Source organism: Vombatus ursinus, unplaced genomic scaffold, assembly GCF_900497805.2.
Source record: "Vombatus ursinus unplaced genomic scaffold, bare-nosed wombat genome assembly UNPS02013930.1, whole genome shotgun sequence".
Lineage (NCBI taxonomy): Eukaryota > Metazoa > Chordata > Mammalia > Diprotodontia > Vombatidae > Vombatus > Vombatus ursinus.
This window is the reverse complement of record NW_020953708.1, coordinates 562,911-577,787: the sequence shown is the minus strand read 5'-3', so window position 1 is coordinate 577,787 and position 14,877 is coordinate 562,911. Positions and strand designations below refer to the sequence as shown.

General features: G+C 41.8%; 1 protein-coding gene across 3 annotated transcripts in view; it reads left to right on the top strand.

The window, feature by feature from the left end:
• The first annotated feature begins 452 nt into the window (after window positions 1-452).
• The window catches only part of LOC114040631 (zinc finger protein 708-like), a 17,433-nt gene continuing 3,008 nt past the window's right edge, over window positions 453-14,877 (top strand). The window contains exons 1-5 of one of the 3 annotated variants that reach the window (XM_027858741.1): window positions 453-489; window positions 6,303-6,394; window positions 11,292-11,418; window positions 11,975-12,070; window positions 13,452-14,873. In XM_027858741.1, the coding sequence (XP_027714542.1) occupies window positions 6,362-6,394; window positions 11,292-11,418; window positions 11,975-12,070; window positions 13,452-14,873 (1,678 nt within the window). In that variant the 5' untranslated portion in view covers window positions 453-489; window positions 6,303-6,361. Of the gene's footprint in view, window positions 490-5,715; window positions 5,808-6,302; window positions 6,395-11,291; window positions 11,419-11,974; window positions 12,071-13,451 lie in introns of those variants that run through there. The other 2 variants (XM_027858742.1, XM_027858743.1) reach the window with 2 other exon arrangements.

Genomic DNA, 14,877 nt, shown 5'->3' with positions numbered 1-14,877 from the left:
GCGGATCCCTAGATCGAATCCTGCTCTGACCCTCAGGGGATGCGACCAGGGCAAGTGTTTCTCCCTCTCTGGGCCTCAGTTTCCCCCTTCTGTAGAAAGAGAAGGATGGAATCTAGGGCTTCTAAGGTCTGTTTCAGACTACGTATGTACTGTCTCCGTTAAATAATAATAATAATAAACGCTAGTCTACTTGATTTATTAAATAACTGCTTAGTGCACCTGCGCAGAGACTTCAGACTACATGTCCCAGAATCCTAAGGGGTCCGGACCTTGTGTTTCTCTGAGACTTCATTTCCCAGAGTCCATCGGCAAGCCAAGGGCGTCAAGTGAAAGGGGTTATGACCAATCAAATTTGTTCTGGCAGGCTATGCAAATTTCCCGAAGGATTCCGGGAAACGTAGTTCAGGGTTTCTGCACAGGCGCGGCCCCAGCTGGGGCGGGGTTTTTCCCTTCCTCCTAGTGCGTAGATCTGCGTTGGGCGGTCAGCAGGTGAGTGAGGGTGAGGGTGAGTGCGTGGCGGAGGGATCCCTCAGTTCCTTCACTTCCTGCTGGGTGGGGGCAGGGGCCTCGGACCTGACCTCAGAACCCGGATGTGGTGGCTATGGGTTCGAATCCCTCCCATTCTGTTTCCTGGCTTTATGCCCCTGGGTAGGTCTCATTACTTCTCTGGGCCTCAGTTTCCTGATCTGTAAAAGAAGGTATAAACTAAGCGGTTGGACTAGAGAATGGGCTTCAAGGGCTCTTTGGTCCTGGAATAACTGGACAGTGGCCGAGTCTGAACCTGGGGAATCCACTGGAGACAATGGGCCAGGCAGTCAGCTGACCCTGCAAAGAGGAAAGGGACAGACAACCAGCATTTATTAAGCACGTACTATGTGCTAGGCATTGTACTAAACACTGGGGATGCAAAGAAAGTTTAAAAAAAAAAAGAGAATGGTCCCTGTCCTCCAGGAGTTTCCATTCCAATAGAGGAGGCAAACAGGGTCATGAGTAGGTTCATGCAGGCTGTAGACAAGCAGAAGGAAGGTGCTCCTCAGCCTCTGGGGAGCCTGGGAAAGGCTTCCTGCAAAGGCAGCCCTGTGGCTGAATCTTTGGCAGAAAGCAGAGAGGGAGGGTTGTGCACTGCGGGTAGGGTGGGTGAAGATCAGGGTAGAGGATGGTGGGTCAAGGACGGGGCTCAGGGGTGAGAGTGGAAGGGAGAATGGGACAGGGAGCCCTTCTTGCCCTTTCTGTAGTCGGATGCCCCTCCAGCCACACAACCCTCAGCCCACTTAATGGGGCTGTCACCAGTGCCTTGTGCGCCATCTTTGGCCTCTTGGCTTCACATTCTGACAAACTGGTCTGTTGAAAAAAAGAAAAGTGAGGGACCTGACAGCCGGTTCAAATCCTGGCTCTGGCTCAGCTAGCTGTATGATTATAGTTAAAACCCCTTTTCTCTTGAGCTTCATTTTCTGTAATCTGTGAAATGGGAATAATGATACTGGTACCACCTGCCTCACCAGGTTATGTAAGGGAAGCGTTTTACCAACCTGAAAATGCTGTATAAATATTTGGGCCAGACCTGTGATATATTTCATCATTGTGGGAAAATTCTCAATGATATGAATTATTATCTATCAGGACCAACTAGCTCATAGGGTTGTTAGAATCACTGGAGAGTTTTGTCTCTATAGAAGTGACCGCATCAGTATGGAGAGCTCCTGGTGAGGAAACTACTGATACAGATTAGCAATTGTTTTGCAATTTATAGACTTAGAGAATTGCCTCGGGCACTTTGAGATGTTAAGCCCGGGGTCACACAGAGGCTGGACTTGAACCCAGGTCTTAGAGGCCTTCTCTATCCACTACACCACATTGCCCCTTAAATTAGATGATGTGTATAAATTGCTTTGTAGAGCATCAGGTATTGTTTAAATGTGACCTATGATCCCGAGAAACATTTCTTTGACTCAGACCTTTCTTCCTTCTAATCATTTTAGTCTTTGCTCTCTTCATCATAGTCCAGCCGAGAGCAAGCCCCAGATTTGGAATCCTAATCCCATTGTTTATACTTTACTTGGTCTTTGAATCCTTGTGTGATCTGGGCATGTTTTCCTCATCTACAAAATAAAAGAGTCTTATTTAATTGACTTGCCCAGGGTCACACAGCCAGGATGTGTCTGAGGTAAGACTTGAAACCAGGGCTTCTTGCCTGATTCGACTCTCCATCCACCATGCTGAACTGCCTCTCCATCTGTTATTTGAATTTCAAAAGACACTCTTCGATTTCTAGCATCTCCTGCCAGGGTCCCACCCCAGTGTTTTCTTGTGAGTTCTTGAAGGCTGTGCTGCCTTACCTGGGCACGAGCTCTGGAATATCCTGCCACTCTGAAAATAAATCTAGCATGGGCCAGAATGAGCTGGTTCAAGGACTCACCTGGTTGGCAACAAAAACGACCCCAAGATGTGTGCTGCATCCCCAGAGGGTGTACTGTGACAGGTCCTTGAAGTGTTGAAAAAGCCTGGGAAAGCAAGTGTCATTCCAGAGCAGTGGTTTGCTGATCTCACACGAGAAAGCAAACCCTTACATCCACTAAGGAGCCTAGAATGGAATGGGTTTGAATGAATATGGGTTGAATAAATGCGGAATCAGTGAAACACCACAGATGCTGTCTCATTCAAAAGCCCCAGGGAGTGTGGCCATCTGTGTAGGACCAACAGTGTGACTGGTGGTAAAGGTGTCTTCCAGGTGATTCAGTCTAATCTTGGCCTCCAGCAGTCTAGAGGGGTCAGCTCTGGGGCACCTGGCCACCAAGTCTTCAGGGAGGTTGAAGGCATTAGGGGACTACCCTGGAAAGCAAGGGGCCCCAGGCACAGTAGCCACTGAAATGCTCAATTGAATCAAAATCAAAAGAAAAGTACCTGGCCTGAGACCTTCCTTACCCCAGAGCTTCAGTGCAAAGACCAATTAGAATGAGTTACTAGTGTTAGAGCAATTTTCCCATCCTTGCTGAGTATACTAGACTTCCGGCTTTTGTCAGAACATCACGGGGAACATGGAAAAGGGAGTGACTCTCCAGGGTTTGGACCTGATGCTTTTCAGAGGGAGGTTAGAGATGAGAAGGTTTAAGTGGAAGGAGTCAGTGGGGGAACCTGACCAGAGAGAGAATGAGGACATTCATCGGGGAGGGTAAGTGAGAGAATGGTCCTGGGTGCTCCTCCCCCAAACACACCCCCCCTTCTCTGGCCCCATTCCACCTGTACTTTCTGGGCTCTGAGCTGCTCACTCCCCCGGCTACCACCATCCTAGACGAAAGGGTCACTACCCATGATGGAAAAAAAGCCCCTTTCTTGTGTCCAGGATGGTGGTGTATTTTTTTTTTTAAGAATTTTTACTAAGAAAGAGGTGCACGAAAATAAAAATGAAGATACTCCCAAACCCAGAAGTAGACAGAGGAATTTATATTGACCATTCACAGTTCTTAGTCTGCTAGGAGTCACCATGAACCTGTCATTCTTCCCCAACTTACATAGGTGAATTTTTAAACCCTACAATTTCATCTGCCTAGATTTGGCTTGGGATTCTAGGCTGGCAGAATCTTTTGAGGATACAAATTCTCTTATCTAGTGTATGCGCTTTAATCTACCTCTTTGCCTTATTGATTCTTGTTCCCGGTTTTGCCTTTGGAGCAAAGCAGAGAAAGTCCAGCCCTGTTCCATGGGCCAGCCCGTTGGATACTTGAAAGAAAGCTATTCACTCCACCCCTTCCCCCACAAGTCGTGTGTGTGTGTGTGTGTGTGTGTGTGTGTGTGTGTGTGTGTGTGTGAGAGAGAGAGAGAGAGAGAGAGAGAGAGAGAGAGAGAGAGAGATCTGGAGGCCCTTTGCCCATATCGGAATCTCTGATTTTAAGGGACCCCTCAGTAGCCTGCTAGTCCAATCTTTATCTAAAAGGAAGCTTGCCTTCTCTCCTCTGAACACTCTCCAACTTACTGATGTTGTCCCTAACATGGTGTCCACAACTGAATTTAATAGTCTAAATTAAATATACCCATATGGGGTAAAAACAAAACAAAAAACCCATGACTCTTGCCCCTCTCATTCTGGGTAGTTTCCTTCCTTTTGGGCAACCTGAGCTTCAGCTGTTTTGGGCAGGGGCAATGGTGGGGTGCCATTCCACACAGGTGACCCCTAAGGAGCTTAGTTTTTATAGCTTCTGTCTGGCTTTACTTCCCCTTTGTTTTACTTGTAAAGTTGATTTTTGAACCCAAGGATTAGACTTTATAGTAATCCCTATTACATTTAATATTTTTAAAATCAGCCCAGTGTTCAATCTGTCCAAGTCTTTTTGCATCATGACTCTGTCATCCAAAGCCTTAGCCATCCCTTCCAGACTTGTGCCACCTGAATATTAAATAAGGCATCTATCTATGCCTTTAAGTTATTGATGAAAATGTTTTAAATGACCAAAGGATAGTCCCTAGGGAATCCCACTGGATGACCTTCCAAGCTGACTCACCCTACCTCCCACTGCACCATCCTGAGGCTTCCACAGAACCTTTCGCTGTAACTAGGGAAGACAGTTAAGCAAAATTAGATAGTGAAGCAACCACGTCTGTCAGATTATGAAATATTATGAAATATTTTAGTTCTGTAATAAAAGAACTGGGAAGGATGTTTCGTGATCTGTCCTTCAGGACCAAGATTGGTCATTGAATCTCATTTTAGATCAGTTGTATTTGAATGGTGTAATCTTTGCTTCTTTCTGCATCTGTTCATATGCATCTTGTGCTTCTCAAATTCCTAATATTCTTCATTTCATAAGGTGAAACATTATTCCACCACAATTTGCTTGGCCATTCTCAAGGTGATGGAAAGACACACACTTTTCTCTCCTGTGTTTGGCTACCACAAATAATACTCTTACTGGTATTTTGGTATCTATAGGAACTTGATTTCTGTCCTCCTTGGTTAAAATACCCAGTTGTCATTTTGGTGTCTCAAAGGATGTGAACAGTTTATTTACTTTGCTTACATGACTCCAAACTCTTTATGAGAACACTACGATAAAGTCACAGCAGTAGCATCAGGACATCAGTGTTCCTGTCTTCCCCCGTTTCCTCTGGCATTCATTCATTCATTCATTTAATTCATTCACTCCCCATTGAATAAAAACCTCCTCTGGTCCAGGGTCCATGTTAGCCTGTGGGGACAAAAAGATGAAAACCAAATGTCGCTCCTCCCAGCCTGTTCTGGGTGGGGGGCTGATGCTGCTTATCTGTGACTTTTCTTTGGTGCTTTGTTGGGTATAAGATGAAACTGGAGGTGTTTTCATGTCTTATTAGTGATTTGTTATGTTGTCTTATGTTGTTAGTAGTTTGCACTTTTTTTACATAAATATTTATTGAGAGCCTATGGTTTTATGTCACCCACATTTCCCAACCTACCCTTCTCTCCCCCTGCCCATAAAGCCATTCCATGTAAGAAGTATTTTAAAAAACAGGTCACCAAAACTGGCACCCCAAAATGTATTTTTGTTCTTTTAAAAAACTCTCACTGTTCCCTTTTCTGGTTGTTTCCTGATCATGCCTTCAGTGATGTTCTAGAATTTTGCCAAGTAACAAGGTAGAGGTCATTGACTTAGCTTGCAGGCTATAGTCTATCCCTCTCACCTTTTTTTTTTTTTTTTTTTTAGTTGGGCCAGCCTTTGCCCTTCTCCAGTACTGAGGACCCTTCCATTCTTCAGCATCTTTCAGAAATTATTAGCATCAGTGGTTGGCCTGGGTAGTCCTTATAGGCCTTGTGACTTGAACTCAGCTAAAGCAGCTAAGTAGGTGTTTTCTTACTATCTCCCTACTTGTCTTCAGTTTCAACTTGCTGTTAACCATTATTCCTGTCCTTTCACCAAGCTTACCCCCAAATAATTCAGCAAATTGATTTCTCACATTTGCAGCAAGACAAGTAGGAAACTGGAAATATTTTTCTCCTTTAAATGAGAGGATAACTGAGTTGCATATTCATTATCATATAGCACCTAATGAGAAATGCTAAACATGCAACCCATGTCTCTTGATTCCCCTAAGGAAGTTCTGGCCTTTGGAACTTGCTTCATAAGAGATAGAATCAGTGTCTTAGTAAGTAATATCCATGGTCCTTCCCTCTGATTCTAGGATGAGATCAGGTTGTCGCTGGGTTCCTTTCAACTTCTCTTTCTGAAAGGACCATGAAATTACACCCAGATAATGTGTAATTAATTTCATCCTGGTGAGTTTGTGAGTGACAAGGCAGAGTTGGATTCTTTAATAACTTATTTTTTCTTCCTCAGTTCTGGCTTCTCAAGACTCTTGCCTTCCCTGCCAAAGGAGAGTGAAGGAAGAGGAGGAAATGACTTCTGGGTTTCCGACAGCTAGGTCCGAGGTGAGCTAGCATTTCTTTTCCTTCCTGATATGCTTGATCATTCCTCAAAGTGTGGATACATTTCTTTCCCTTTCCTTCCATTTCTGTGCTCAACCACGTCATATTCAAGGACTAGAAGACCTAGTGCTCTCTCTCAGAAGACTGGAGCTGATTGTTTGAGTGCTATAGGGTTCCCAGAATGCACAGATTATTAGATCTAGAAAGAGTCTCAGGAATCATGTAATCCAGTCCCCTAATCTGATACATGAGTAATCTGAAGTCAAAAAGGGTGAATGTGTTACAGCGGAAAGTTTGCAGGATTTGGAGTCTTTCTGGCCCTGTCATTTATGACCTTGGGTAAATCATTTAACTTCCTGTCCTCACTTTCTTCTGTAAAATGAGGGGATTAGCCTGGATGATTTCTAAGGTCTTCTCCACCTCTCAGTCTAGTATCCTGCGATCTTACTCGAGCTCGAAAGCCAAAGAGCCTGGACTAGAACCAGAGGTCTTGGCAGCTGGTCACTCCTCTTTCCCTTAGGGAGAGAGCCTCCCTTGGTCCATCATAATTCTCTTTAAGCCTGGAAGTCTAGATCAAGGTGTTTTTCTTTAATTACCCTTTTACTTATATACTTCTGCATTTATATGTTCTTTTTCCTCTTATAAATAAACCTGACAAAAGTGCTCTTGAAGCAAATGAATATAGTAGTATAGCATTTGATAAGCTCAAACACTCAAACTATTGGGCACGAACTCACTATTTGACAAAAACTAGAAAGAAGTCTGGCAGAAACTCGCTATACATCAACATTTCACACCTTTTACCAAGATAAGCTTTAAATGGATACTTGACTTAGATGTGAAAGGAAATAGCATAAGCAAATTAGAGAAGTAAGGAAGAAATTACATTTCAGATCTTTGGTTGTGACCAAAGGGCAGAGGGGATCACAGAAGATAAAATAAATATTTTAATTTTATAAAAGTTTTAAAGTTTTTGCATAGAAACCCCCAATGCAGCCAAAATTAAATGGAAATCAAGAAAACAAGGAGAAAAAACTTGTTAGTAAGTTTCTTTGATCAAGGCTGGATTGATGAATTAATTCAAATACATAGGAACAAGAACTGTTGCCTCGTTAAAATGGGGGCAGGGAACCTGTGGCCTTAATAAAAGGAATTGTTCTGTGAAATTTAGATTCAGTCCAAAGGCCACACTCAAGGACCTAGATGGCCACATGCGGCCTTGAGGCCGCAGGTTCCCCACGCCTGCCCTAGTAGATCAATGGTGAAAGGATATGCATGGGCAATTCTCAAAAGAAAAAATATAAGTTATCAACAGACCTTAAAAAAGTGCTCCAAAGCACTGACAATAAAAGAAATGTAAACTGAAACAACTGTAAGGTTCCACTTGACATCCATCAGCTTAGCAAAGGTAATTGTTAGAGGGGCTGTACTGTTTATGGAACTGCTAAATGGTCTAGCTGTTCTGGAAAGCAATCTGGAACTAGTCTCAAAAGTCATTGAATTTAGAAGACTCATTGAACTGGGTCTTTGACTCGTTATACCATGACCAGTTATATCCCCAGAGGGACCAAATAAAGAGATATATGTGCAAAAATATTGCTAACAAGAGAACCCCTTATACAAAGACTCCAATGTTGTAAAATAAATGTGAGAGAACTGCATACTCTTTCCAATGCAATAACCAATCATAGCTCCAAAATGAAGATGCATCAAACTTCCACGGCTTGGAAAAGTCGTGAGAGACCAGAGATGCAGAATGAGTGCACACCTTCAGACATGACCAGCCTGCGGATGTGTCTTGTTTGACTAGGACCCTGGGCTCTGATAGGTGAACTGTGCCTTATCTTGCCTAGAAGCAGGCCTTCATGTCACTTGCCATCTGTTTCTAAACCATGCCACTTTGCATGTGTCCTGTTATGTATAAAAAGTTTGAGAGGCATAATTTCTGGGTAATTAATTATTTTATTAATTATGATTAGCAAATAACTAATAAAAGGATGGTCATTTGGCCGTCTCTCATAAACCAGAGATGGATCATTGACACTTCTATGCCCTTGGAAGAGTGGGTGTTTCCAACAGACAGCAATCAACTCTGATTGGTTAACAATTAATGAGAAGAATGAATATTATAATGAGAGGGAGACCTATTCTAAGGACGGCTGGGGGACTGGCTCTGATTATGTTACTGTTCCTCCCAGCCCCAGGCAATCTAGACACAGAATCTACCCACCCCCCCCTTGCCCCTCCCCCCCAAGCCTGAGTAGAACACAGTGGACTTCCCTAGTTGGGTGGGGTTCGAACAAGATTGAGGAAAATGTTAAATCCAGTCTCATCATCAGCCCTCTCTTTAGGGGCTGATTTGACCTGGTAGAGAATGAGGAAATAGGAAGGGGAAAAATCCTGGGTCTCCCCAAAAGTAATTGGTTATTAATATAGGAGAGAAATAGTCATTTCCCTCAGTCCCCTGCCCCTTCCTAAAAGTTCCATTCTGTGTGTTGTCTTCCTCTATTAGAATGTAAGCTCTTTGAGAGCAGTGCCGTCTGGTTTGCTTGTATTTGCCTATCCCTACTATTCTCAATAGAGTGCCTGGCACATGGTAAGTGCTTCATGCTCTTTAACTCCTTTGTTACTAGTGGAGATGTGGGGCTTTTACTTCTCTTGGATGGGAAGAATCTGTGGAGGAGAGCGTCAGGGAATGATGGAGTGCTCGGGAGAAACCAAACTTTTTCCAGTTCTTTAAAAGACAACCCAGAGGCAAATTTCTGGGGATTGTAAAATGAGGATTGGCCCATTTCTTTGCCTGTAAGCCTGTGAAACCAAAAATCAGACACTCAGGTTCCCCGGTGTCCCAGAGAAATGAGAGAAGTGGGCATATGCTTCCAGACGGGGCATCCCCTATGCGGCGAAGTCGTGCCCAGGTCCACAGCCTTACTGCTCGATGGAAAGCCTGAGAGCATCAGGCCCAAAAAGTACCTCCAAGCCTTCCCAGGTACTTAGAGAGTGACCCCAACTGTAGGGCGAAAAGGGATAGAGAGAGGGAGAGAGAGAAGGCCTACTTACCATCTGATCTTGACAGGAGGAGGGCTTGAGAGTCAGGCAGGTCCATATCAGGCCCCCAAAATGAAGGGGCTTGGGGGTGCTGGGACCCCGAGAATGCCAAGGCAGGGTTGCCTGGAATGAATTCACACACTCAGAGCCTTCTCTTAGTCAAGTGGCAAAAAGTTTATTGTAACACTTCATCAAAAGTTGGCAAGGGTCCTTAGGGAACCTGCAAGCTAATGAAGATGGTGCTGGGGCTTATATGGAAAAGGGGCATAGGAAAGGAATGCCAGGGATACTAATTAGGTAGTACAAGGGGTCCAGGTGTCTTTGGGAGCTATGGATGGGAAAATATAGGGAGTTTCACAGCGATAATTTTGTTGCTAACAGACACTGAGGGAATTGTCAGAGGCATGGACTTTGGGGATCTGGTGATAAGAGAGTCCTTGGGCCAGCCAGGGACAAAAAGCCTTGGACCTGGCACCCCTCTGTCTGTTCTGATAAGAGAATGTGTTCTACAACAAGAGAAAATTTTCTCCCATGACAGGGGCCTACTGAAAAATTGGGAGGCTTCCAGAGACGTGATCTCAGGGCTGGGGCATGAGCACCCTATCAGTAGTGATAATGATAGCCCCAAAAAAGAATAAAAGAAAAGGACATCAGTGAAACAGTCAAAACACAAAAAGGAACAGAAGGAAATTCGGAAAGAGGCACAGACAAGCAGGGCATTGTTGGAACAGCTTGTCATATTTGACACCTACTTAAAAAAAAAAAAACCAAGGTATATGTAGTAGAGATTCATGGCCTCACGTACAGTCCCCATCCTCTGCTCTTTGAATAAGGAAGTGTTCATGTTTGTTCACATTTGTCCATGTTTGTCAAATTCATAATAATAAAAACAATTGAAAAAAATAATCAACATGCATTTATTATGTTCTTACAAGTTGTGATAGATGATCCTGATGGAATACTCCTGTACTATAAGAAATGATGAGCTTGTTGATTTTAGAAAAACATGGATAGTCTGTCACAAAATAACGAAGAGGGAAATGAACAGAACCAAGACAGAACATTGTGTACAGTAATAGCAATATTGTTTTAAGAACAACTTTGAGTGATTAAGTCATTTTGACTATTATAAATACTCAAATTAACTACAGAAGACCTATGGAAGAAGACACTATCTGCATCCAAAGAATTGATAAATAAAAATATGTATAGAATGATTTTACATATATATACATGCATGTATGTATACGTGTGTATGTATATATATACACATATGTATATACATATATACATATATATATACACATATAAAATTTGTGTTTAATAGCAGCCATCTCTAGGGTAGGGGGTGGGGGAGAGGGAAGGAAAAAAAAAGTTACACGATAACTTTATTATATATTTTAAAAGAATAGCAAGTTACACACAATAAATTTGCAGTTTAATGTGCAATCATCTTTGTTTTTTAAAAATTCTACTATGTTACGGAAATGCTTGTTTTATTTCCTAAATTAAAAATAAAATATTTTTTAAAGATCCTACTATTTGCTAGTCAGTGTGCTAGGTGTCGGGAAACAATAGCTAAAACATTATGTGATGATTAACAGTAAAGTGCTTGATTTCCTGGGAGCTTGATGTAGGTGAGGACTGATAAGGTTGACCTTGGGCAGTAAAATGAAATTATTAATGTGACAGAGAATCTAATATAAGATGAGATCCAGAGTAAGTCGCTCAAGAAATGGGTAAGTTAATGCCGTAATAATGCCATTTCCTCTCCAGGCTGCCCTCTTCATATATCCCTCATGCTCCATTGGAGAAGACCCCCCATGAGCAGGAATGTCTTTTGGTATTTCAGAAAGCACTGACCTTCCAAGACGTGGCTGTGGAGTTCACCCTGGAGGAATGGGGGCTGTTGGAACCTGCTCAGAAGGACATGCACAGGGATGTGATGCTGGAAAACTATGAGAACTTCGTCTCCCTTGGTAAGGACAGATTTTATCACATGAATCAGCATGTCCGTTGGGATATCTTTGTATTCTCCCTCTTCAGGACTTTGGGCTGCCTGAAGTGTTTTGCTAAGTTTTGACTTGATGAGCAGAGATATTAAATTCCTAAATCCTTTGGTGTAGATTCTACAGTCAATGTAGAAAAACGCATAGTGTTGTTGCTCCCTCTTTCCACGTGGAAAGAAAAAAGGTCTTTGGTTTTTGAATAATTTGAAATGAGCGGTTTTATTGTGATGTCACCAGGACTATTCCTTCCTGGCTATTTGTTCATCCGGTCAGAGATTCTCCATTAAAGTCTTAAAGACATAAACAGTTTCTATCCACTTAGCAGGAAATATGTTAAAATGAGCTCATTTGAGCCCACATCAAACCCTGTCATCCATACCCCATATTTCCTAGAAGCACAATATAAAATATTTTTCAGAGGTCCTTCCTAGTATACCCTCTAGTTTCTAAAGAAAAAGAGACTGAGGTTGAAATCTGAGATGTCTCTCTGATCTCAACACTTTTCCATTCATTTCCCCATGAGCAGGCCTTCTGGTTCCCAAACCAGCTCTAATCTTCCATTTGGAGAGAAGAGAAACACCATGGCTACCAGCAGGAGAAGACCTAGGAAGTACCTACCCAGGTGAGGGAATTAATAGACAGGCAGATCAGAGGCATTGCAAGCAGCAGCCGAGCTGGGTAGTGAGGTTTTCGGGAGCTTTCTTTAGGGCCCCCAGAATTGGCCAGCCAGCCTGAGATTCGTCCTCTAACCTCGTCATCTACTCTCTTCTCTCATATTTCCATCCAGTCTGAGAGAAAAACATGTTCCTCCTTAGTGCTGCCAACCCTTCCTGCTTTACTCTGGGTCCCATCTTTTTGGTGCTCCCTCCTGTCATTCTTCTCTTCTGATACCCTTAATCTCCCTTGCTTTCAGATATAAACAAGAACAAAGCCTTTGCTTGTCCTTGTTTCCTATTATCAGTGTTCTAATTCATCTCTCTCTTTTCACTGCCAAAACCCACATACTTTTGCTCCATACCCTCTATCTCCATTTCCTCTTATCTCTTTTGTTTCTTTCTTTCTTTCTTTCTTTCTTTCTTTCTTTCTTTCTTTCTTTCTTTCTTTCTTTCTTTCTTTCTTTCTTTCTTTCTTTCTTTCTTTCTTTGTTTTGTTTTGTTTTGGTTTTGTGAGGCAGTTGGGGTTAAGTGAACATAAACTATATATTTACTGATAGGATACTAGACTTTTCCCAGGTTTGACTTAGGATTTTGAAGTCTATATTTTCCAAAATAAACTTGTTTCCCTTTATGAAAATTCAGACATGTATGAAGTCTTAGCAATTAGTTGCTTTCTTACTATCTCCTCCTTATTTATCTTGGGCTTCATTTCCTTGTTAAACAATATTTTCTCAATGATGTGTAATTATAATGACTAAGCTCAACCTGGAGAAGAGAGGAGAAAACTGGAATTCTTCCTTTTCTTGCATTGGTGGCAGATTTGTGGTATGAAATATTACACATACTGTCAGACTCGGTTTATGTGTTGGTTTTGCTGAACTTCTTTTTTGCCTTTTTATTCTTTGCTGCAAGGTATAGTTTATTGGATAGTGGAAAGGGTGGGATATATTTGGAAATAAAGATGATATAAAAATAAATTATATCATTAAAAATGTAAAGGTTTTAAAAAAGAAATATCTCATTTTATTTGTAAAGCACTTAACATAGTGCCTGACTATGTAGGCTCTATATAAATGTTAGCTATTGTTATTATTACTATTGTTATTGTTATTAACTGAAACAGATTGATCATTATTTTCATTGATAAAGGAGACAGTATCTATAACTAGTCTATTTTTCAACGTAAAGATCAATAGGTATTTTTTGTTACTATCTGTAAAATTTATTGCAATGAGCCATTGTTTCTGACACAGTTCTAAGAGGTCCCTGGTGTCCTTTTGGTTCATTTTTGATTACTTGCCCTTGGAGAGCAATAGATATTGATAGCACTTCTTTTGTTGTTCTCAGATTTTCTTGTACAGAAGACAAATTGGAAAACCGCAGAGTCGGCTCCAAGGCAGCGTATTTCTACAGGAGAATTATCCAAGGAAAGACTCAAAAAGGAAGGTCCTGGGCATTCTAAGTTGGAAGAAGCTTGGGACTGTGATGTCAGGTTAGGGAGGCAGAACAACCCAGAGAGACCATGCAGACAATTAAGAGTCATTCACAGCAATACTTTTAATGGGTTAAATACTAATGAATATAATGCATGTGAAAAAAAGGTCAATCTAGGGTCAAACCTCATTCCACAACAGAAAGCTACTGTAGGAAAATGTCTACATAAATATGATACCCTTGGAAACAGTGTCAGATCATGTTCAGACTTAATTAAGCATAATAGAATCTCCCTGGGGAAGAAATTTCCTAAGTATAATAATTGCAGGAAACCTTTTATTTACCATTCCAACCTTATTCATTACCATAGACTACATACACGAGGAAAAGACCCTAGGTATAATCAAAGTAGCAAAGATGTCAGCATCGACTCCTCGTGCCCCACTGTACCTCAAAAAATAAATACAGGAGAAACCCCTTACAAATGTAATGAATGTGGGAAAGCCTTCAAGCAGAAGAAAAATCTAAAAATGCACAAGATAATTCATACTGGAGAGAAATCCTTTGGATGTAAAGAATGTGGGAAAGCCTTTAGCAATAATCACAGCCTATCTCAACATCAAATAATTCATACTGGAAAGAAACCATTTGAATGTAATGAATGTGGCAAAGCTTTCAGTAGCAAACGATACCTAATTGAACATCAAACAGCTCATACAGGAGAGAAACCTTATAAATGTAGTGAGTGTGAAAAAGCCTTCAGCTGGCATGCAAGCCTCTATGTACATAAGAGGGTTCATACTGGAGAGAAGCCCTTTGAATGTAAGGAATGTGGGAAAGCCTTCAGTAAGAAGGTATATCTTATTAGGCATAAGGTAATTCATACTGGAGAGAAGCCCTTTGAATGTAATGAATGTGGGAAGGCTTTTAGGCACTACTCTTCCCTTATGCAACATCAGAAAATTCATACAGGTGAGAAGCCCCATAAATGTAACGAATGTGAGAGAGCCTTCAGACAAAAGGCACACCTTGAAATTCATAAGAGAATTCATAATGGAGAGAAGCCCTTTAAATGTAATGAATGTGGGAAAGCCTTCAGGAACAAGGTATACCTTAATACACATCAAGTAATTCATACTGGAGAGAAACCCTACAAATGTAATGAGTGTGGGCGAGCCTTTAGGCGGAAGGCACACCTGGAAACACACAAGATAATTCATACAGGAGAGAAGCCCTTTGGATGTAATGAATGTGGGAAAGCTTTCAGCAGTAATCACCACCTAAATCAACACCAAACAATTCATACTGGAGAGAAACCTTATAAATGTAATGAATGTGG